The 21,833-nt window shown below is 41.9% G+C and overlaps 1 protein-coding gene across 1 annotated transcript; it reads left to right on the top strand.

Annotated features, from left to right (window-relative positions):
- Nucleotides 1-232: 232 nt before the first annotated feature.
- Nucleotides 233-20,634, top strand: DNAJC8 (DnaJ heat shock protein family (Hsp40) member C8; the record flags this gene model as incomplete). The annotated part of the gene is made up of 9 exons (XM_084243022.1): nt 233-310; nt 2,606-2,707; nt 9,497-9,553; nt 11,845-11,911; nt 12,419-12,513; nt 14,054-14,125; nt 18,273-18,364; nt 19,380-19,455; nt 20,512-20,634. The coding sequence occupies 9 exons, from the start codon at nt 233-235 to the stop codon at nt 20,632-20,634; spliced, it is 762 nt and encodes a 253-aa protein (XP_084099148.1).
- Between the last annotated feature and the right edge of the window lie 1,199 nt (nt 20,635-21,833).

Raw genomic sequence — 21,833 nt, 5'->3', positions numbered from 1 at the left:
TTGAAGTGGTGGTTGCACAACACCGTAAATGTAATTAATTCTCCACATTATAATGATTAATTGTATGTTACCTATAATTCACCCGAATTAAAATTCTACATAGACTAGCCTAGCCGGGATGCGAGCCCTTTAAGGTTCGCAGGGAAGGGGGCGGAGTTAGAGGGGCGGACCAGTAAGAATCACGTGAGGCGGCGCCTGCGCAGAAGAGTCACGTGGTGGCTGGGCCGGGGAAATGGCGGCTCCAGGAGAGAGCGGGGCTTCGGGCGGTGGAGGCAGCACGGAGGAAGCATTTATGACCTTCTACAGTGAGGTGAACACTGAATGAGGGATAGTGGCAGAGGGGAGATCCCGCCTGGCCCTACTGCTCCTGCGGGTGAAAGGCAGTGATCCTCCTGGCCTGGACCGTTGGGCGGCCCCTCCGGTCTGGCCTTCGGGGCGATGGGGGTTGGGGGTATGTGTGCTCGTCGCCCCCTGATGGTTGTTGGGGTTCCCTTGGGCAACAAAAAAGGGACCCGGGTCTCACTCCTGCTGGGAGACCAGGAGAGTGGCCAACGAAGTGCCTGGGCGCGCACGAAGTTACGGAGTCTGACAGGGTCCGGCAGATGCTGGACCTTAGCGGGAACTACTTAACCATCTTGATCTCCATTTTCATTCTAAACGGAAACATTTTCTACTCAGTCCTCTGTGATGAGTTATATTAGTAGTTATTCATGTCATTTGGGAACGCCAGGCACTATGCATCGTGCCAGGTAGGCATTATCTTCGTTTTACAGATGTCAGACCTGAGGTTTAGGGAGGTGAAGTAATTTGTTCGGGAGCTTATAGTACACAACAGCATGCTATTATGTTAGGAGGAGAGTAAGTTTGGTCTGAGCCTCGTTTACTGTTGCATCTCAAGCTCCTACTATGTAGTGGTTACTAAGGAAATACTGTGTGAATGAAGGAGTAGAGGAAAGAAAAGACATGCCCTTTGGAGTCAAAAAACCTCAGATTGGATTTATACAAGGTAGTTGTCAGGACAGATTGCATTCTTTCAAGGCATTAATTTTGCAGATCCTTAGTTTTTACGTTTGCAAAAGCAGAGCTGACATTTAAAACGAGTTTTTAAGAGAGTTAGAGATTTTAAAAAGAGGTCTTAACATCTAACGCACAAGTACCCTTCTCAGAGTTAAAAGCAGGTTGAAGATAGACCTCATTAAGTTGACATTGATTTGAGGAATAGAGTTCCTCCTCTTCTAGATTATGAGCTCCGTTAAGCACCTGTTCACTGTTCATCTTTTATTTGATATTTGTTATACTGTTAGATAGTAGTTTTTACAAAGTATCAAATTTAAAAAGGAATATTAGCACATACTTTCTGGTTTGCCTTTTTGAAACTTCTAATCATTTGAAAGTCAATCCTGAATTGACTTCTTCCTTACCTGGAACTTCCAACTTGGTACCAAAGTTTTTTGGCCTCTGACTGCTCAGCAATTATAGTGGAACTTGTTTCACTTACCATCTTACTTTAAAAAAAAAAAGCAACCGTGGTATTTTTCAATTGAATGAGAGAAAGTCTCTAAAGGAAGATCTACCAATCAGCATTCAACCATTTTTTGAGTACCTGACATGTATTAGAGTACTACTGCTTAGGTGTTGGAGATACAGGGAACAACAGAGACAAAAATACTCTCTTTATAGAACTTGCATACTGTGGAGGATAAACAAATGTAGGAGATAGGTCAATTGCTATGTGAAAATACAATTCTGGAAAAATAGATAGTATGGAAAAGGGTGGAAACTATTTTAAAAAGAATGAGGAAGGAATATGCTCAGAAGTAATGAGGCTTTATGTTACTGAAAATTTTTTCAATCTCTTTTCAACCATAGGAATAGAAATGGTGTATACCAGCTCTCATTCCATCTCTGAGAGTGGTACCAAGAATGTTTTCCTGGGACTACATGGTGCTTGTTTTCTTCCTTCTCTTTCTCTTCCCTCTTTGTTGTCTTTTATTCTTTTTCTCTCTTTATTCTCTTTAGCATTGTCTTCAGGTCAGACATTTTTTTTGAGAGTTATTTGCATCTTCCTATGCACATTTTAAATGCTGCTTTTTGTATGTATTTTAGTATAACTATTTTTCCTTTCTTAAGGTAAAATATATAAATTAAACAGGAAAATAACAAGTATATCTGCATCAGAATGGAAGGTCTTTGAAGATGATGACTGTGATTGATCTTTGAATCCTCTTTATGCCTGCTCTGGAGTCCAACTGTTTGGGTTCAAGTTCTGTTTTACAAGTTTGATAACTGGAAATAATTCAGCCTGTAAATCTCAGTTTTCTCATCTGTGAAGTGGGGATAATAGTATCTACCATATAGGATATTGTTGAGTGGAAGGAATTTCACTCTTTCTGTAAAAGCCGTAAAGATTTTGCAGTCTTAAAATTCAATAAATGGTAATTGTAATTATTCTTCACAGTATTTAACAAAACATGTTGTACATGTAGACACACAAATAAGTATTTTCAGAATATGTCATTGAATAGTATAGACAACATTGAACAAGATAGACAATTCAGTTTGTTACTATGCTTTACTAATGAAATTTTTATCTCCTTAATTTTAGGTGAAACAAATAGAGAAGAGAGATTCAGTTCTAACATCCAAAAATCAGATTGAAAGATTGACCCGTCCTGGTTCTTCCTACTTTAATTTGAACCCATTTGAGGTGAGCTGATTGCTGTGGCCTCTGTGAAGGGGAGCTTTGCATAGTTGCATACCTACTTACATCAGATTACACACCTCTTTTGTGTCATAGTTGGACCTGAACTTGGGTAGTTTGATTGTGAACAGAGCTTGAGCGGTAGCATGTTAAGGAAAATGAGATGGTCTTTGCTCTAGCAAATATTCTCCATCTTGTAGCAATCTCAGTATATACAGATTTCAGATTTATCTTCAGATGTGAAGGGATAGTTAACCTTGGCCAGTTTAGAGTCTTTGATTTAATTTACTGGTTAAAACTTCTCCATTGCACCACAATTAAAAAAAAAAAAGAAAAGCAGCGTCCTCCCTGGTGGCGCAAGGGTTAAAGTCTCAGTGCTATCAAGTAAAAGATAGCCATTACAGCATGAATTTGATCCCTGACCAGGGAGCTAACCCACATGGCACAGCAGACCTCTCTTGTTTTGCCTGCTGCTCCCCTCAGCAATGTATTTCAGTATATCTGCTTGTTCTTCTCCGTACTCTTACCGCCCCCAACACCTTTGGCCTACACCCCTGTAATTGTATGCATATATGCATAAATAAATAGAAATAAATCTTTTTTTAAAAAAAGCAACCAAAAAGTGATCACAAGATTGTGGACAAACCAAATATACATTTTTTTTTAAAAAAAATTATTTATTTATGCATACAAGAGCTGGGGTACAAGCCAGAGGTGTGGGGTGTGAGAGGATTCACCAGAGACAGAGTGGGGAACAGAACAGGCAGACTGATTGAAATACACTGCTGAGGGTAGCAGCGGGTGAGCCAGGAGAGGTCTGCTTCGCCATGTGGATTTCTCTCTGGCTGGCTGGGGATCAAACTTATGCTGCAGAGGCTGCAGACTGCTTCATAGCGCAGTGCTTAAGACTCTTTGAGCCACCAGGGAGGCCCCACATACACAATTTTGGGGGTTTCCTTTTATGACTTTAAAAATTTTTTGATTATAAAAATAAATTTTAGTTCTTACAAAAATAGAAATATAGAGACTAAATAATGATGTATAATTCTGCCTAAGAGAAATAGTTACTTTCTACATGCTACCTGTTTAATTTTTTTTTTTTTTTTAAATGCATACAAGAACTGGGGAATAGGCCATAGGAATGAGGGATAAGAGGATTCACCAGAGACAGAGTGGGGAGCACAACAGGTGGATTGACTGAAATACACTGCTGAGGGGAGCAGTGGGCAAGACAGGAGTGGTCTGCTGTGCCATATGGGTTAGTTCCCTGGCTGGGGATCAAATTTATGCTGTAATGGCTATTGCTTGATAGCGCTAAGACTTTAACCCCTGCACCACCAGGGAGGATCCTACCTGTGTAATTTAAAAAGTTTTGTTTAAAGAGCAAGAAAGATGATACATGTCATGTCCTTTTAAATGCTGTAGTTACATAACGTATTTTTCTATAATTTCAAGTCATAATTGTTAATAATTCCTTTACTGTAGGCTTTTTTAGTTTCTAATTGTTCACAATTATAAATAATTTGTAATGAATGTTACATCTAGTGAAAATAACCTAGTGAACACTTACAAGAATTTTTTTCCTCACTTTTTTAATTGTGGTAAGACATAATATAAAATTCACCACTTTAACCATTTTACATGTACAGTTCTGTGGCATTAAGTACATGCACAGTGTGCAACTGTTACCACTGTCTCTTTGCAGAACTTTTTCATTACCCACTAAAGAAACTCTAAATTCCTTAAACAACTCCCTGTTAGTCCTGCCTCCAGCCCCTTTGGTAACTTTTGTTCAACTTTCTGTCAATGAGTTTGCCTATTCTAGGTGTCTCATACATAATAGTATTTGTCTTTTTCTGTGTTGCTTATTTTTCTTAGGATATTTCAGGGTTCATCATTGTTTCTTCTTTTTTTTTTTTTTTGAGGAGTAATTTTTTTTGGGGGGGATTGATTTTTTCAAGGTTTTTTTTTTTTTTTTTTTTTTTTGAAACTAGGTTTATGGAAAGGTTCAAGTATACTATGAAACTTCCTTGAGCTGTTTGAGACTAAGTTGTCAATATGACGGTCCATTACTCTGAAATACTTGATGTGTTTTCCCTACAAACAACATTCTACTACCAAACCACAATATAACCATCAAAATATGGAGATAATACTGATACCTTGATATTATATAATCCTCAGATCCCATTCATATTTGCTAATTGTCTCAATAATATCCTTTATAGCAAAAGGATCCAGCCCAGAATCTCCTTTTATTTTATTTTATTTTATTTTATAGAGGCATGCTTTTATTTATCTATTTGTTTGTTTGTTTTGTTTATACATGCACTGGGTACAGTCAGAAGCGCGGGAGGGTGAGAGAATTCACCAGAGCCAGAGCGGGGAGCAGAACAGGCAGAAGGACCGAAGTACACTGCTGAGGGGAGCAGCGGGCGCCAGGAGAGGTCTGCGTGCGATGTGGGACCCTCCTCCGGTGGCCTGGGAGCAGCTGGGGATCGAATGGGCGCCGCAGAGGTCGCGGGCAGCTTCACAACCCAGCGCTCAACCGCTGCGCCACCGGGGAGGCCCCAGAATCTCTTTTTAAATTTAGTTCTCATTTCTCTTTAGTCTCCTGTCTGGAACAGTTCCTCAGTTTTGTGACCTTGACACTTCTGAAGATTACAGGCCAGTTATTTTGTAGCATTATCTCTCAACTTGACCTTGTCTAATGTTTCTTTTTATTTGATACAGTTTTAGCAGTGTTGGTAAGAATATCAGTGAAGTGGTGCTGCATTTTCTCTTGCAACTTACGAAGTTGTACACAATTTTGATTTATCCCATGACTTGAGGTTTTTTTTTTTTTAAAGATTTATTTATTCATTTATTTATTATTTATACAAGCACTGGGTACAGTCAGAAGCATGGGAAGGTGAGAGAATCCACCAGAGCCGGAGCGGGGAGCAGAGCAGGCAGAAGGACCGAAGTACACTGCTGAGGGGAGCAGTGAGCAGCAGGAGAGGTCTGCGGGACCCTTCTCCAGTGGCCGGGGAGCAGCCGGGGGATTGAACCGGCGCTGCAGAGGCTGTGGGCAGTCTTGCAACCCAGCGGGCAGTCTTGCAACCCAGCGCTCAACCGCTGCACCGCAGGGGAGGCCTTGTCTTGAGGTTTTAACTTGATCATTTAAAGAGGAGCCTGCTAGGTTTCTTCACGAAGTTACTTTTTTCTCCTTTTGTTACTAAGTGTTTTATTGGGAGGTAATGAGACTCTCAATACCCTGTCCTTGGGGTTTCCTATTTTATTCCATGGGTTTTCTTTCAATATTATTTATTTTGATGCTCAAATTGTCCCAGTTTTGTTTAGTAGGTTACTTTTCAAGCTGGCTCCTGTCTTTTTGATAAGTTTTTATCATTCTTTGATTTCTAGGCACTCTTGTACTTTAGCTGGCCCAGCCTGCCTGAAATAAGCCATTTCACCTAAGAGTCCTGGTTCCTTCTCATGAACAATGGTATTTGGAAGTTAAGATTTGGGTGCTGGGTGCCCTCATTGTTGATGGGATGTCACTACTCCCACACCCTGTTGATCGATAGGACTAAGGAGTGTGTGTGTGTGTGTGTGTGTGTATACACACCCATATGTACATCCAATTTTAATCTAGCACCTCAGTGTTAATTCTAGTTTGTTTTTCTTCTCCATGTTTAAAGTCCTTTTCTCTAATAGTGAGAAATCTGACTCTCACTATCTTTAATAGACATTTTACTTAATTGACCCTTCGGTGTGCAGCTGATTTCTCATTGCCATTCCTTCCCTCAAATGAATGCTCCTCATTTCGCTTCACTGAGACAATACCAGGCTGCCTCCCTGTTCAAAAACCCATCTCCCTTCATCTGAGCTTCGGAATCCTATGTGAGATTATCCCTCATTGTGGATTCCTCAACCAGCTCTGGCTCCCTGCACCTGCCCTTCATGTCCTGGGAACTCTTTTCATCCCTCTTGGACGCCTACATCCTTCTCACCAAGCAGGTGCTGTTTATTTTGCTCTGGCGTTGTCACCTGGTGTCATGCTGCCTTCTTTCAGGAATACTCTCTTCTACTTCTTTGGGCTCTAACTCCACATTCCAGGTTACTTCCCCCCCATGGCGTTCTCTTCAGTGTGCTCAGGTTGCAGCTGCCAGTGCCTGGACATCTTTGATGTCTTTGTTGGGCTTCCCTCTTGACTTTGCATGCCTCCTGCATGGGCATCCACTCCATGTATGCAGGCTTCCCACCCCAAGTTAGGCCACCCTTTTGTGGCTCTGTCCCTGCTTGGGGTCCTATATCCTCTGTCAAGCCATTGTCTATTGTGGGCCCTTTCCTTTCCCCGCTTGGTCTCAAATACCCATGTTGAACTACTTCTACGAGGAAGGTGTCTTCCTTATGCCTTTTGAGCTCTGACACCTGGGACTGGGTTACCCTCCCATGCTTGCTTCCTCTCCTGGCTAGGGTTCTAATACCTTATGCCAGGCTGCCTCCCCATGGCATTCCTCAACCCATTTTGGCATTCTGTGTTGGACTACCCTCTGTGTGGATATTCTTCTCTACCCTTTGGGCTTCACTGCCCTGCGCCTGGCCACCACTCCCCCTGTGGTCACTGACTTCTTTGTCCCAGTGGGCTCTGACACTGCTCTGGGTCATCTTGACTCCCCCCCACCCCCAACAACCTGGAGTAGCTGTCTACTTTGCCTGCCCCCATTTCATGTATTTGTAGTACATTGTTCAAAACGAGAAAGGGAAGATGAAACATTTAAAGGATACTTTTGATATGATTTTGGGGAGGGCAGGGGAGATTATTTGTTTGAGAGATGATGAAGAATTTGATGGTATATTCTTTTATTTAGCCATACTTTTTCAAATGAGCATATTACCATGGAAAGGGGACACATGATCATATAATTTTTTTAATATATATTTTTAAAGATTTATTTATTTATATGCATACAAGAATAGGGTAGGCCAGAGGTGTGGGGGGTGAAAGGATTCACCACAGACAGATTGAGGAACAGAACAGGCAGATTGACCAAAGTACACTGCTGAGGGGAGCAGTGGGCGAGTCAGGAGAGGTCTGCTGCGCCATGTGGGATGCTCCCTGGCTGGCCAGGGATTGAACTCATGCTGCAGTGGCTGCAGATAGCTTCATAGGTTACGTCTTAACCCCGTGCACCACCAGGGAGGCCCAATAAATAAATCTTTAAAAAAAAAGTGCTTTTTAAAGTAATGTTAGCAGATACACAATTAAAAGGATGGTGTCATAGTGTAGTTTATGGATTCAATATAGCACCTGTTATATATTTACTTAGTATTCAAGGCCAGAGGAAGGTGCTGAAATGGCAGAAGGTGAGAAGTTTTGTCAAAAATTCAGAAAAGCAGGCTCCACTTAAGTGCAACTGAATCAGAATCAGTTTAAGATCTCCAAGGGAGGGGCCTCCCTGGTGGCACAAGGGGTTAAGTCTCAGCACTATGGAGCTATTGGCAGCCACTGCGACGAGTTCGATCCCTGGCTGGGGAGCTAAACCACATGATGCAGCAGAGCTCTCCTGTCTCGCTGCTGCTCCCCTTAGCAGTGTATTTCAGTCAGTCCACTTGTTGTACCCCTCCACTCTGTCTCTGGTGAATCCTCTCACACCCCCCCACACCTGGAAGAATCAAAATCAAAACTGTAAAAGAGATTAAAAGAATCTAACCAGTCAGATCTCCACAAGAAACACTAATAACCTTAGCAAACAATTGGATAAATTATATGGTCAGAGGGCCTCCCTGGTGACTCAGGGGTTATCACCAGCCACTGCGGCATGAGTTCAATCCCCAGCCAGGGAGCTAGCCCACATGGTGCAGCAGACCTCTCCTGTTTCACCAGCTGCTCTCCTCAGCAGTGTATTTCAGTGTATTTCACTTAAAACAAAACATTTATTTATGCATACAAGAACTGGGGGACAGGCCAGAGGTGCAGGGGGATGAGAAGATTCACCAGAGACAGAGTAGGGAACAGAACAGGCAGACTGACAGCCCGTGGATCAAACTCATGCTGCAGAGGCTGCGGACATCTTCACCATGCTCTGCTTAACCCCTTGTGCCACCAGGGAGGCCCTAAAAAGCACTTTAAAAAAGGTCTTTCCTGCTTATTTATGGTTACATTTTTAGTATATAGCAGTATGTGCAGGTGGTAGTAGCTACTATGTAAATGTTTGAGCAAATGTATTTATTTGTGGTGATGGTGTCAGAATCCTTAATATCAGTGCTAAAATATCCAGAGTGGAAAGCAATGATTATTTTTAAAACAATGATAATCAAAAACTACAAATGTTCCCTGCCATTTCGCCATACCCCAGTTCTGTGATTGGGAAACAGACTTGCCTAGAGTGGGTGCGGAGCATTGCCTTCAGGTTTCCGCAGTTTGGTTCTGATATTCACTGTGGCTTGAGGACCACTGGGTGGTGTAAATTGCTGCTATAGAGTGGCACAAGTGGGCATTCTGGACGAGATAAATACCAGGTGGCCAGGAGAGATTTTTTTCCCCTGTTGAGCTGCAGTGCTTTCTTCACATCTGCAAAGATTAAGTGTATGAGTGTGTGGTAGGGAGGGTACTTAAATAATGAAGGAGAAGTGTGACATTTTCTCAAGACTGGAAACATATTTCTGGTTGTAGGGTAAATTATTACTTTTCTTTTAGCACTATTAGTACTATTTTGATGCTGATTATAATATGTATAATTACTGGGCACCTCTTAAATTTATACATTCTTTTAATCTCTTTTACAGTTTTGATTTTGATTCTTCCAGGTTCTTCAGATAGATCCTGAAGTGACAGATGAAGAAATAAAAAAGAGGTTTCGGCAGGTACAGTACTATTTTTCTGTAAATTGGAGTTTGAACCTTTTGAAAATGTATTGAGGCACATAATTATTTTAGGATTTGCTAATATGACTTTGGGCCAAAACTAAATCTTTTTTTAATTTTTTTTTTTACTTAGAGCTTTGTAACTTTTTTTTTTTTTTTAAGATTTATTTATTTATGCATACAAGAACTGGGGAACAGGCCAGAGATGCAGAGGGTGAGAGGATTCACCAGAGACTGAGTGGGGAACAGAACAGGTGGATTGACTGAAATACACTGCTGAGGGGAGCAGTGGGCGAGTCAGGAGAGGTCTGCTGCTGCACCATGTGGGTCAGCTCCCTGGCTGGGGATTGAACTCGTCATATTTGCTAAATCTTTACTCTGCCTTCCAGGAGAGAATATATTAAATGATTCATAATAATTTTTTATTTCTAAGGCTCCTTTCCTTAATCATTTCATTTTTTGCAAACTTAAATGAGTGCCTAAAAGATACCTGTGTTAATATAAGCTGTGTTTTCTGAAAAGTTCTCTAGGAAAGGAGAGACAATGTCTGATTCTTGCATATGCTCAAGTTTAATAAAGGCTATAAAGTTTTATAGTAGCTTTTTATTTATTTATTTTTGTGGGACCCTTGCCGGTGGCTGAGGAACGAACCAGTGCTGCAGAGGCTGCGGGCAGCCTCGCAGTCCAGCGCTCAACCGCTGTGCCACCAGGGGAGGCCCTATATAGTAGCTTTTTAAAAAAAAAAAAAAATTATGGGGCCTCCCCGGTGGCGCAGCGGTTGAGCGCTGGGTTGCGAAGCTGCCCGCAGCCTCTGCAGCACCAGTTCGATCCCTGGCTGCTCCCCTGCCACTGGAGGAGGGACCCACATGGTGCGCAGACTTCTCCTGCCGCCCGCTGCTCCCCTAAGCAGTGTACTTTGGTCCTTCTGCCTGCTCTGCTCCCCGCTCTGGCTCTGGTGAATTCGCTCATCCTCCCATGCTTCTGACTGTACCCAGTGCTTGTATAAATAAATCAATAAATCAATAAATCAATAAATAAATAAATAAATAAATAAATAAATAAATAAATAAATAAATAAAAATATTTATTAAAAAAAAATTATGCATACAGGCCAGAGGTGCGGGACATGAGAGAATTCACCAGAGTGGGGAACAGAACAGGCAGACTGACTGAAATACACTGCTGAGGGGAGCAGCGGGTGAGACAGGAGAGGTCTGCTGTGCCATATGTGTAGCTCCCTGGCCAGCCGGGGATCGAACTCGTGAACTTGTGCTGCAGAGGCTGCAGATAGCTTCACAGTACTGTGCTTAACCCCTTGCACCACAAGGGAGGCCCGGAGGCCCAAGTTTTATAATAGCCTTTTAAAAAACCTTCCAGTTTTGACAATTGAGTTACCCTCAGTTCTTGCTTCAGTGAGTTGAATAATCACTCTCCCTTAATGGCTTTGCAGATTAGATTTTCTTAGATTTCATGTCTTTTTTTTTTTTAAATCTTTTTCCATCTTCTTTATCTCATCTATGTACTTTATATTTAATGGGGCCTTATCAGTGCTGAATATAATTCTCAGTTCCTGCATGATGTTTTAATACCCAGCGTTATGCCTACTTCAGCAGTCATTGCCCCCACATTGCTGACTCACAATCATCCTCTGATCTACTAATAAGCGAAGATGTTTTTTTCTTTGTCTTCTCAATTATCTCCCATTACATAACCTAATGGGTTATTTCCCAAGTTCTATTTTACACTTTTAAATTAAGCTTTTTTTTTAAATTTCAAATTTCCTAATGCTATGCCTTAGTCCTTCTAATTAAATATGCAAGCATTCAAATCCATAGTCAAAACAATTTTTAAAAAAGATTTTATTTATGTATGCATGTAAGAACTGGGGTGTAAGCCAGAGATGCAGGGGTGAGAGGATTCACCAGAGACAGACTGGGGAGCAGAACAGGCAGATCTACTGAAATATACTGCGAGGGAAGCAGCGGGAAAGACTGGAAAGGTCTGCTGAGCCATATGGATTAGCTCCCTGGCCAGGGATTGAACTCATGCTGCAGTGGTTGGAGATAGCTTGATAGTACTGAGACTTAACCCCCTGCTTCAGATATGTTAAAGTCCAGTATTTTGGGCATTTTTGATGGTTATTAATTTTTTAAAAAATGAGTTTTTAAAAAAAATTCTAGCTGAGACTTTTTTGTTGTACTGCCTTAGTGCTTTTGGTTGTAATGAGGCCAAGTGCAGGTGAAAAGTTACTGATTGTCTTATTGATGAACCTAACTTTTCTCTTCTTGTAGTTATCCATATTGGTGCATCCTGACAAAAATCAAGATGATGCTGACAGAGCACAAAAGGCTTTTGAAGGTATTTGTAAATTCACCTGCTCTGAGTAATACATTGTCAATGCCAGAGACTGACTCTTCCTTGTCCTGGATCAAGAAAAGATTGTTATAGTTTTATTGTCTGGTCATGAAACTGGTTTTCAGTAGAGTAGTTGTCATTCTAAAGCAAATATTGCTGTATAATAAGTAGACCTTAACTTTGCTTTGTTACAACTTTAATTGCTAACAAAGACTGTTATTGCATAGGATAATTTTTTAACATAAAAATAATTGTAAGTATTTTATCACTGAATTAAAGCTAGATATGGTGTATTTAGCCTCAAGTGTATATTTACTTTTTTTCCAAGGCTCAGGAGGAAAGTCATTGTTACAGTTGTATCTTTTTAAATTAGTTTGACAATAGTAAATAATAAGTTTAACAAAGTAGGGAATGCTTTTAGATGGCACAAGTCCATTTACACTGCCTGAGTATAGTTCAGACTTTCAGAGGGTGTTTGCAGAAACAGTTAATTTCAATGTTTTGCATTAGCTGTGGACAAAGCTTACAAGTTGCTACTGGATCAGGAACAAAAGAAGAGGGCCCTGGATGTAATTCAGGCAGGAAAAGAATACGTGGAACACACTGTAAGTATTTATAGTGCTGCTGTGTTTACAGGAAGTATTAGCATTTTGTAGGAGGGTAAATGTTAATGTAGCAATGCCCACTGGCATAACTTGTGACTGCTTATATGCTCACCGTTGGCTGTGGTGGACATGAATAGAAAAGTTTATTCTTAGACCTATAGAAGAGTGTAGTTCACTTGTAGAGCTCAGGATGAGGAATGGCTAGGATGCTGCTCCTACTCCCCCCGCCCCACCCCATACCGGTCCCATGTTGTAGCAAGAGAGCATTTCATGTCGTCTCATCACATGTTGTCCAGTACCCCGTTCTGAGAGTGGAAAAGTGAAACAGCCTTTGTGATGCTTGACTCTTGATTCCTACTATCTCTATGAAGGGGCCACAACATGGGCTTGAGAAAGGCGGGGGGAGATGAGTAAAGGTTTTTTAAATAGGTGGTACATACTTATATTAACAGTGTTGGGAAGGACTTGACTGAAATAAATTCAGTTTTAGCTGGGTTTTTTTTGGGGGGGGGCACTATCTAAATCTCCTGGGTGGTGGAAAATGTTAAGATGTCTTTAGATAAGAAAAGTTTTTTGCTTTAATATTTTACTTGCTGAAACAAGATCTTTGAGACCATTTGTAAGAGTTATTTCAGCTGCGAGTGAATATGGATGTGAACTTTTTCTTTGAGGAGCTTTGGAATTGAAACAACTGTATAACCAGTAATAATACTAGTGAGTATATCTGTAATGAGGAAATGAGTAAAAAGGGGAGACAGACAGTCATAAATACTCCCTACTGATCATATGTTGGAAGTGACTCCTGGAAACTAAATTCTGGTAGAGATCAGAAAAGTTTCTGATAATTTTCCTTAAATCATTGTGGTACTCTTCCTGCATTTTGTGAAGAAGCTGTCCGCAGGCTTTCTGACCACAAGGTGGCAGTAGGGCCTTCTGAGTGTGGAAGGCGCAGGATTTTTTGCAGCAGTAATGGAACTGATTTGTTGTCTAGTAGAAAAATATTATTCACTTGTGAATGGGTATATCTAATTTTTTTTAATCTCCATGGTCACCAAGGTGATAAAAACATCAGTGTGATGTGAAAATTATTGGTGTAAGGGACTTTTGCCAGTCTCACAGTGAAAATTGTCGAGAATGTAGTTGTAGAAATACCAGAAAGCAATTACACTTAATGCCACAAATTCTGTAGTTGCTTCTCAAACTTGGCAAGTGTATTTTCTTTGCTATAAATACATAGCTATGAAAGATAAGCGGGTAATCCATTCAACATACCAAAGGCTTTTTGGACCTGGTAAATTGGGGACAACGTCCCTCTGGTCCCCATTCATCCTTGGATTTTAGGTGAGGTTAGAGAAAGGACCCCTGGTTCCTAGACAGTGTTGCTATTTTGGAGGGGTGGGGAGAGGCTCATTTAAAAAAATTTTTTTAACATAAACTTTGTGTTGTATCTATAGAAAAGGGCACACATATCATATGTGCACACATCAGTGGATATTCTCAAAGTGTTAGCTCATTTTTTGATGGGAAAAATTCTTTCTAGGTGAAAGAGCGAAAAAAACAATTAAAGAAGGAAGGAAAACCTACAAATGTGGAGGAGGATGATCCTGAGCTGGTAAGTTTAATATGGTCAAAGCCTCCTTATCTCATGTGGTTCACATAACTGATCGGTGGATTAAAGAAAGGGAGGCCTGAAGAATGATGCACATGTGTTATATAAACATTTTATTTTAACTGAAAATATTTAAATATACATTCACACACACATACACATCCTCCCCCACTTTTTTTAATTCACCCCCCCTTTTTTTTTTAAAAAGATTTATGTATGCATACAAAAGCTGGGGTACAGGCCAGAGATGTGGGGGCAGGGGGTGTGGTGAGAGGATTCACCAGAGACACAGTGAGGAACAGAACAGGCAGACTGATTGAAATAGACTGCTGAGGGGAGCGGTGGGCGAGACAGTAGAGGTCTGCCACGCCATGTGGGTCACTTCCCTGGCTAGGGATCGAACTCACCCTGCAGTGGTTGCCCATAGCTTCAGAATACTGCATCTTAACCACTTGCGCCACCGGGTAAGTGCCCTAATTCACCCCTTTTTGATATAGTGCAGTGGTGTTTTATTTGTGCATGTGCAGATTGGAATTTGCAGTTGGCTGTATTTCATAAGATGTGAACACAAGCATTACCCATAGTTTCTACCTCATTTCTTTTGAGGTACAATGAAAACTTAGGTACTTGTGAAGTGAACCAAGAGCAAACGCTTTAGATAGCTGTAATTCTTTCCTTAGTCTTCTCTAGATGTCTTACTAATACTTAATTGAGCAGCAGCTACTTTCAGGGAGTCGTGTCTATTGAATCTTTCATAAACATTCAACTTAGTTTAAAAGTAACAATAAGCATTTATTTTTACAACAGCCATCAATTTCTATAATACTTGAATTACATAAGTATAGAAGCAGTTGCAGCTGGCATAGACAGCTTTGGGAGCAACCACAGGTGACTTTTGGTGAAAAGCTGTTTACTAGACACAAGCACTCATCGTATTCAGGTAATAATTGACAGAAAAATGGACAGTGCTTGTTCACCCAGTGTGCTATTTAGTGGAGCTCAGATTAGAGAGACTATTTCAATACTTGTGTCTGGTTTCTTTACTAAACTCAAACATTTAGAATAATCTTAATCTTGGCTCAAGTTTTGTGAGTATATAATTTGTCCATATACTTACTTTTAAGGATTTATAGAGGAGGCCATCTTGCTACAGAAACTTCCTTGCCACTTCTTGTTTCAGTGGTTTTGCGAATACCATCTTGTCCCCGCCCCTTCCGTGTGGTAACACTGCTCGAGAGCTGTTAGGTCCGCTTTCCTAGTAGGCATCTGTTTTGGATTTACTCTTGTTTATTTTGGTATCTATTTAAATACTGCCACAGAGTAAACCCAAAATAGGTGCCTACTAGGAAAGAGGACCTAATAGCTCGCAAACAGTGTTACCACACGGAAGGGGCGGGGACAAGTTGCTATTTGCAAAACCACTGAAACAAGAAGTGGAAAGGAAGTTTCTGTAGCAAGATGGCCTCCTCTATAAATCCTCTATAAATCCTTAAAAGTAAGTACATGGACAAATTATATACTCACAAAACTGAGCCAAGATTAAGATGATTCTATGTTTAATTATCCTCTAGCATTTTCTGAAGACCCTCTTACAGATATTCCTTACTTCTCTTCTAAGTAGTTAAGAACCCTAATTTTTTTTTAAGCATCCTAATTTTTTTAGTTGTCTTTTACCTCTCCTGATTATAAAGTATCACATGCTAATGATAGAAAATTTGGAAGAAGCAGCAAAATAAAAAGAAATTTCAAAATCCCTAGTAATGGTCCATGAGGAGAGTAGAGTTTCTAAAAATAGTGAAATACTCATTACAGCCTCCCACACTCTTTTGATGTTTGTCTTTATTGGGGACTGGATTTTGTTAGCATTGAGCAGTGCCTGGCAGATTGCACTACGAAACAAGTGACAGATTTTGCAGTGTCTCTGATTTTAGGATCTAGGCTCTATGAAATCTGCATGGTAGATTATTGTCTATTCTTTGTATATTAAATTTTTTGTGGGGGGATACATTTTAAAGATAGAATTCTGTTTTCTATCCATTGTTGTGTTAACTTTTTTTGGTCAATGTAATAGTTAGAATATAAATTCAGCTGCGTACACTGAGACACAAAATAATGAAGGCTTGAACAAGAAAGTGATTTGTTTTCTCTTCTGTACAATAGTCTTTGGGAAGATAGCTGCTGGTGCGGCAGCTCTGGACCACATGTCATCCGAGCACGCAGTCTTGTTTTTTCTGTGGCCTTGCTAACAAGGGTGTTGCCCCTGTACTCACAGTCCAGGACATGTCATCCCCTCTCCAAGTGCCAAGCAGAAGTGAGGGCAAAAGGGGACAAGCCTGCTCCCTCTGATTTCCCAGGAAGTTTCTACATCAGTTTTCATTATATCTTTATTGGCTAAAACTTAAGTTACAGGGCCTCCGCGGTGGCACAGTGGTTGAGTGCTGGGTTGCGAAGCTGCCCGCAGCCTCTGCAGCGCCGATTCGATCCCCGGCTGCTCCCCGACCACTGGACGAGGGTCCCACATGGCACGCAGACCTCTTCTGCTGCCCGCTGCTCCCCTCAGCAGTGTACTTCGGTCCTTCTGCCTGCTCTGCTCCCCGCTCTGGCTCAGGCGAATTCTCTCACCCTCCCGCGCTTCTGACTGTACCCAGTGCTTGTATAAATAAATAAATAAATCTAAAAAACAACAACAACAACAAACTTAAGTTACATCTCACTTCAAGGAAGACTGGGAAATACAGACTTTTTTTTTTTTAAAGATTTATTTATTTATTTATACAAGCACTGGGTACAGTCAGAAGCACGGGAGGGTGAGAGAATTCACCAGAGCCAGAGCAGGAAGCAGAACAGGCAGAAGGACCGAAGTACACTGCTGAGGGGAGCAGTGGGCGTGGCAGGAGGGGTCTGTGCTCCATGTGGGACCCTCGCCGGCGGCCGGGAATCGAACCAGCACTGCAGAGGCTCCTGGCAGCTTCACAGCCCAGCGCTCATCCGCTGCGCCACCAGGGAAGGCCCAGGAAATACAGACTTTTAAGTTTGGTGACCATGTGCCTTAAGACAAGAGGTTATAGATGGGAAGGAGAACAGATGTGGAAAACCAGGAGGGGTCAAGTAGTAGCTCTGCCATAGTCAAGCAGACCCCTGAGACTGGGCTGGTTGAGAGCAGCTTCATATTTTAGTTCCTAGTTCAATGCCTCGCATAGTTATTATATAGTATTTGTGAAAAGAATGAAATTGTTTTTTGAAGTTTTTTTTTTTAAAGATTTATCTATCTATCTATCTATTTATTTATTTATTTATTTATTTATTTATTTATTTATTTATTTATTTATTTATACAAGCGCTGGGTACAGTCAGAAGTGCGGGAGGGTGAGAGAATTCACCAGAGCCAGAGCGGGGAGCAGAGCAGGCAGAAGGACCGAAGTACACTGCTGAGGGGAGCAGCGGGCGGCAGGAGAGGTCTGCGCGCCATGTGGGACCCTCCTCCGGAGGCCGGGGATTGAACCGGCGCCATGGAGGCTCCAGGCAGCTTCACAACCCAGCGCTCAACCGCTGCGCCACCAGGGAGGCCCTGAAGTTTTTTTTTTAAGAAGAAAAGACCCTCCAAGATCTCAAATTATGTAAAGGGGCAGTATTTTTTCCTTATTGGTGCTTTTTCTAAGAATAAGGTTCCTGTGTGTTATGTGCATGGTGAAAGTGGTAAGATTTCAAAGGCAGGTATATATCTCACGAGAGAGTTAGCCTCACAGAGGTTTTCTCTGAAGAAATTATTTCCCCGGCTGGGTCCTAATCTGATTTTATCTTAGTTTCCATCTAAAAGTACTTAATTCGAGTTGCTGGTAAAATATCTACTTTTCTTTTTTAAGATTTATTTATTTATGCATACAAGAATTGGGGTACAGGCCAGAGATTTGGGAGGGTGAGAGGATTTACCAGAGACAGTGTGGAACAGAAGGCAGATTGACCAGAGTACACTGCTGAGGGGAGCAGTGGGAGAGTCAGGAGAGGCCTGCTGTGCTATGTGGGTAGCTCCCTTGCTGGGGATCAAACTCATGCTGCAGTGGCTGCAGATAGCTTCATAGGTTGCGTCTTGACCCTTGCGCCACTAGGGAGGCCCTACTTTTATTTTCTTTTGTTCTTAATTTTCTTATAGTTCAAGCAAGCAGTATATAAACAGACCATGAAATTGTTTGCTGAGCTGGAAATTAAAAGGAAAGAGAGAGAAGCCAAAGAGATGCATGAAAGGTATGTATGAGTGTGTTCATGTAAGCTATATCTAAATGCCTAGAGCAACCAAAATTGGTCTTGGGGATTCTTCTAATGAAGAAAGTACATAGAATGTTATTTAAGAGACCGCCTAAAATAGTTAACTTCTACAGCCAAACTTTTGAATCACCAGGGCAAGACATTTTGACTTGGGAAAATATTCAAATGACCTGTGCTCAGGTCTATGTATAATCAAGAATGTGTGTGTTTTCTTTCTTATTTCCTGGAGTGAAAAGGGTTATTAAGGCCAGGGCCTTTTGTTGATGAGTAGCTATAGCTTTGGTGAATATGTAGTATTGTACAATGTAGTCACTTACAGAATGTTTATTTTTCTTTTGTTTATCAGAAATTTTGAGCTTAATTGAGTTTATTGTTGATTGGTGTTTAGCAATGACTACTTTTTAAATTATTTTATATATTTTTTACATCATTTTTCATTTTTGTACCATGTGTGCATTTTCATCTTGGTTATAGTCCCCATGAAATTCCCACCGCCCAGTCACCCGTGAGCTATCACCATAGTCCCCTGTGCTCTTCCCACCCCTGTTTTAGCAGTGACTGTTTTTTACTGGTTGAAATTATGTGCAATGTCCTTGTTTGGGATAGGGTTTTGTCCAGAGATCTTGAGTAAGAACCTCTGGTTAATTATAAAGGTCATTCTCCTGAAGTAAGGTGGCCTGGGTTCTCAAGGAACTGTTGTCACAAACTGAGCCCAGTACCTCTGACTTGTTGAGTGAGCTTTGATGACCTTAATCTGAGGTATGGGTGTTTATCTCTTGCCCACAGCCCTGCTCAGTCTCATATGCATGTTTTAGAATCAGGCATTCACAACAGTGCTTTGAGCCCTTTCCAGACAGCCATCTTTGTAGAACCCCAGGGAACTGATTTACTGTGTATGTTTGCATCTATGGGGAGATGCCTTAATAGGTATGGTTAATATAGTCTCCAAGTATCATATAAATACTATGATCTGGTTTTCTGGTTTTCCATTTAGGAAGCGACAAAGGGAAGAAGAGATTGAAGCGCAAGAAAAAGCTAAGCGAGAAAGGGAGTGGCAGAAAAACTTTGAGGTAAATTTCAAGGTGGCCATGGCTTTTTATTCCAGAGTAAGAAAACTTCTCAGTATAGAAACTTGGTTCCTCTTGCATTCTCAGGACTGACAGAAGCAGACTGGGAACTGGGTTATGTGGGGAAGAGTGGGAACTTTGGAGAATGAGTCCTGGTTCAGCCACGTATCAGCTCTGTAGCATTGGCAGGGGCAGTGAGGATCCCTGAATGGTTTTTTGAAGATTACGGTAGGTACAGCTGCCAGGTGGGCTCAAGAAAAATTGCTTGCACATCTAATTTAGGAGGTAGATCTGGACTAGTGTCCTACTCAGACTTCTGTTAGTGAGAACCAAGATTCTTGTGACCTTGGGGTCCAGCCTGCTGAGAGACTTAGGGCTTTAGAATTTGACTCCTGTTTGACACCCTGGTTACATCCTTTAGGTGCTCGGCCAGTTTCCCAAATTGAGCAACATTTGGTCTTTCTGTAAGGTTAAGTCTCAGGGTAGGGGTTGGCAACCACAGTTGACTTTATCCCTGGCCCTTTGCACATGTGAAAAGAGAAGTGAGGGCTTGACAAGGAGGGAGAGATCCTAGGATCTCAGCACAACTAAGGCCTAGTGCTGACCGTGAACATTCATCCAAGTTCTGGGGACAGAGGGGAAGGAGTGGCTAGAGCTGGCTAGTCATCCAGTTTTGAGAAAGGGATTTAACCTCTCTGAGTCTCGGTGGCATCCTTCCTGAAGTGCCCATGACCCAGCATACTGCAAGCAGCTTTTTGTGAGGTTAAAAACATGCTAAGTGTCTAGCTCAGAGGCCCCCAGCAAATGGTGCCTTCATTGTTGTGAATAGTGTTCGTCATTCCAGCCTGTGCTTCTCCTGACTTATAGGGATGGTGTGACACTTGCCTGGACTGATGGAAGTGCGAGAAAACTCTGTTCTGCTCTGCTCTCCAATTACTCCAGAGGGCAGGGCTGAGCTGGGCTGGGCTGCGCTGGGCGACCAGAGGATGCAGAGCAGGTTCAGGTTCTTTCTTTCCTTAACTAGTTTTCTCACCTCAGATTTCCTTCTTTCATGCTTAGGAAAGTCGAGATGGTCGCGTAGACAGCTGGCGAAACTTCCAAGCCAATACAAAGGGGAAGAAAGAGAAGAAAAATCGGACCTTCCTGAGACCGCCAAAAGTAAAAATGGAGCAGCGTGAGTGACCACAGCCACTGGACTGCCTCCCGATTGTCTTCCCTCCTGCTTTGAAGGACTCATTCTTTCCTCCCATTTCCACCCCAACATAGAGTAGTATTTGCTTTTTAGTTAATTTTGTTTCAATACAATTTAATATCGATCAGAGAAATTCTTTTGTACATTGAAATGAGGGCTTGGTTTAAAAAGAAACCTTCCCCTATGCCCTGCCCCTAGACCAACCAGGAATGGAAGGTGACACCATGGGTGCTGCCTTCTCTCCCCACAGCCTGTAACTTAATGTTTTGTATTTCACAGAATTGTGATGGTTAGACACTTCGTGTATAGTTTGTGGAAATCATCCTATCAAACATACTGCTTAACGTGGTGTTGCCATGACTTCAGAGACAAGCTGGGCCACCTTTGGAAGCCCCTTGGCTTCAGTTGCTCGCTTCTGGGTGTGGCTTCCTTCGAAACTCCAGATCAGACAGGGAAGGCAGTGGGCATACACGGCAGCCCCTTGATGCCCTGATGGCCCATGGTGTTTGGCATGTGCTCTCCCATCTGACTGACCAGTCCGCGTGGCATGAGGCCCCGAGCCACCCAAACCTGTTCACTTTCCAAAGAGCTAGCTGTCCTTCATCGAGTAGTATGATGTCCTACCCAGCCTGTCTGCATTTGTTAGTGGTAATACTCTGTATGTGTAATAAAATTTTTATACTCTAACTATGGATGTACTCTTCCTTAGGTAATATTCCATGGGGTGGGTCCTTAGCCTGACTTGGCCATCTCCGCACTGCTTTGGAGTTGGACAGACCTGCTTCGCTCCTGCTTATTTGTTGAAAAGAGATGAGAAACCGAGTGACTTGAAACTAGACTCTCACAGTGCTATAGATGAATCAGTAGTCACCAAGGCACAGTGTCTTACAGTGCTAAGGGTGGTGCAATTCTCATTTGCTTCTCTTTGGGAGGGGACAGAAGCTTGTGTGTCTCACTGTTCTTCCAGGTGCCATTGAGAAGCTAAATCACAAATGAATTAGAGCAGCGTGGGTAGGTGGGAAGCTCTAACTAAAACCAAACCAAGACACAGAGGGAGAATAGTCACTCTGCAGTTGATCCATGTTCTGAGGGAAGGCAACCTGTCCTGGGCAGGGAGCAGCATAGGACAAAGGCGTCACCCCCTCAGTTCAGCATGTGCATGTACACCTTCCTTAAAAGGTAAGTGGAG

This window comes from Talpa europaea (genome assembly GCF_964194135.1).
Source record: "Talpa europaea genome assembly, chromosome: 9".
NCBI lineage: Eukaryota > Metazoa > Chordata > Mammalia > Eulipotyphla > Talpidae > Talpa > Talpa europaea.
The sequence above is the reverse complement of the archived record's forward strand: the minus strand, read 5'-3'. Positions and strand labels throughout refer to the sequence as shown.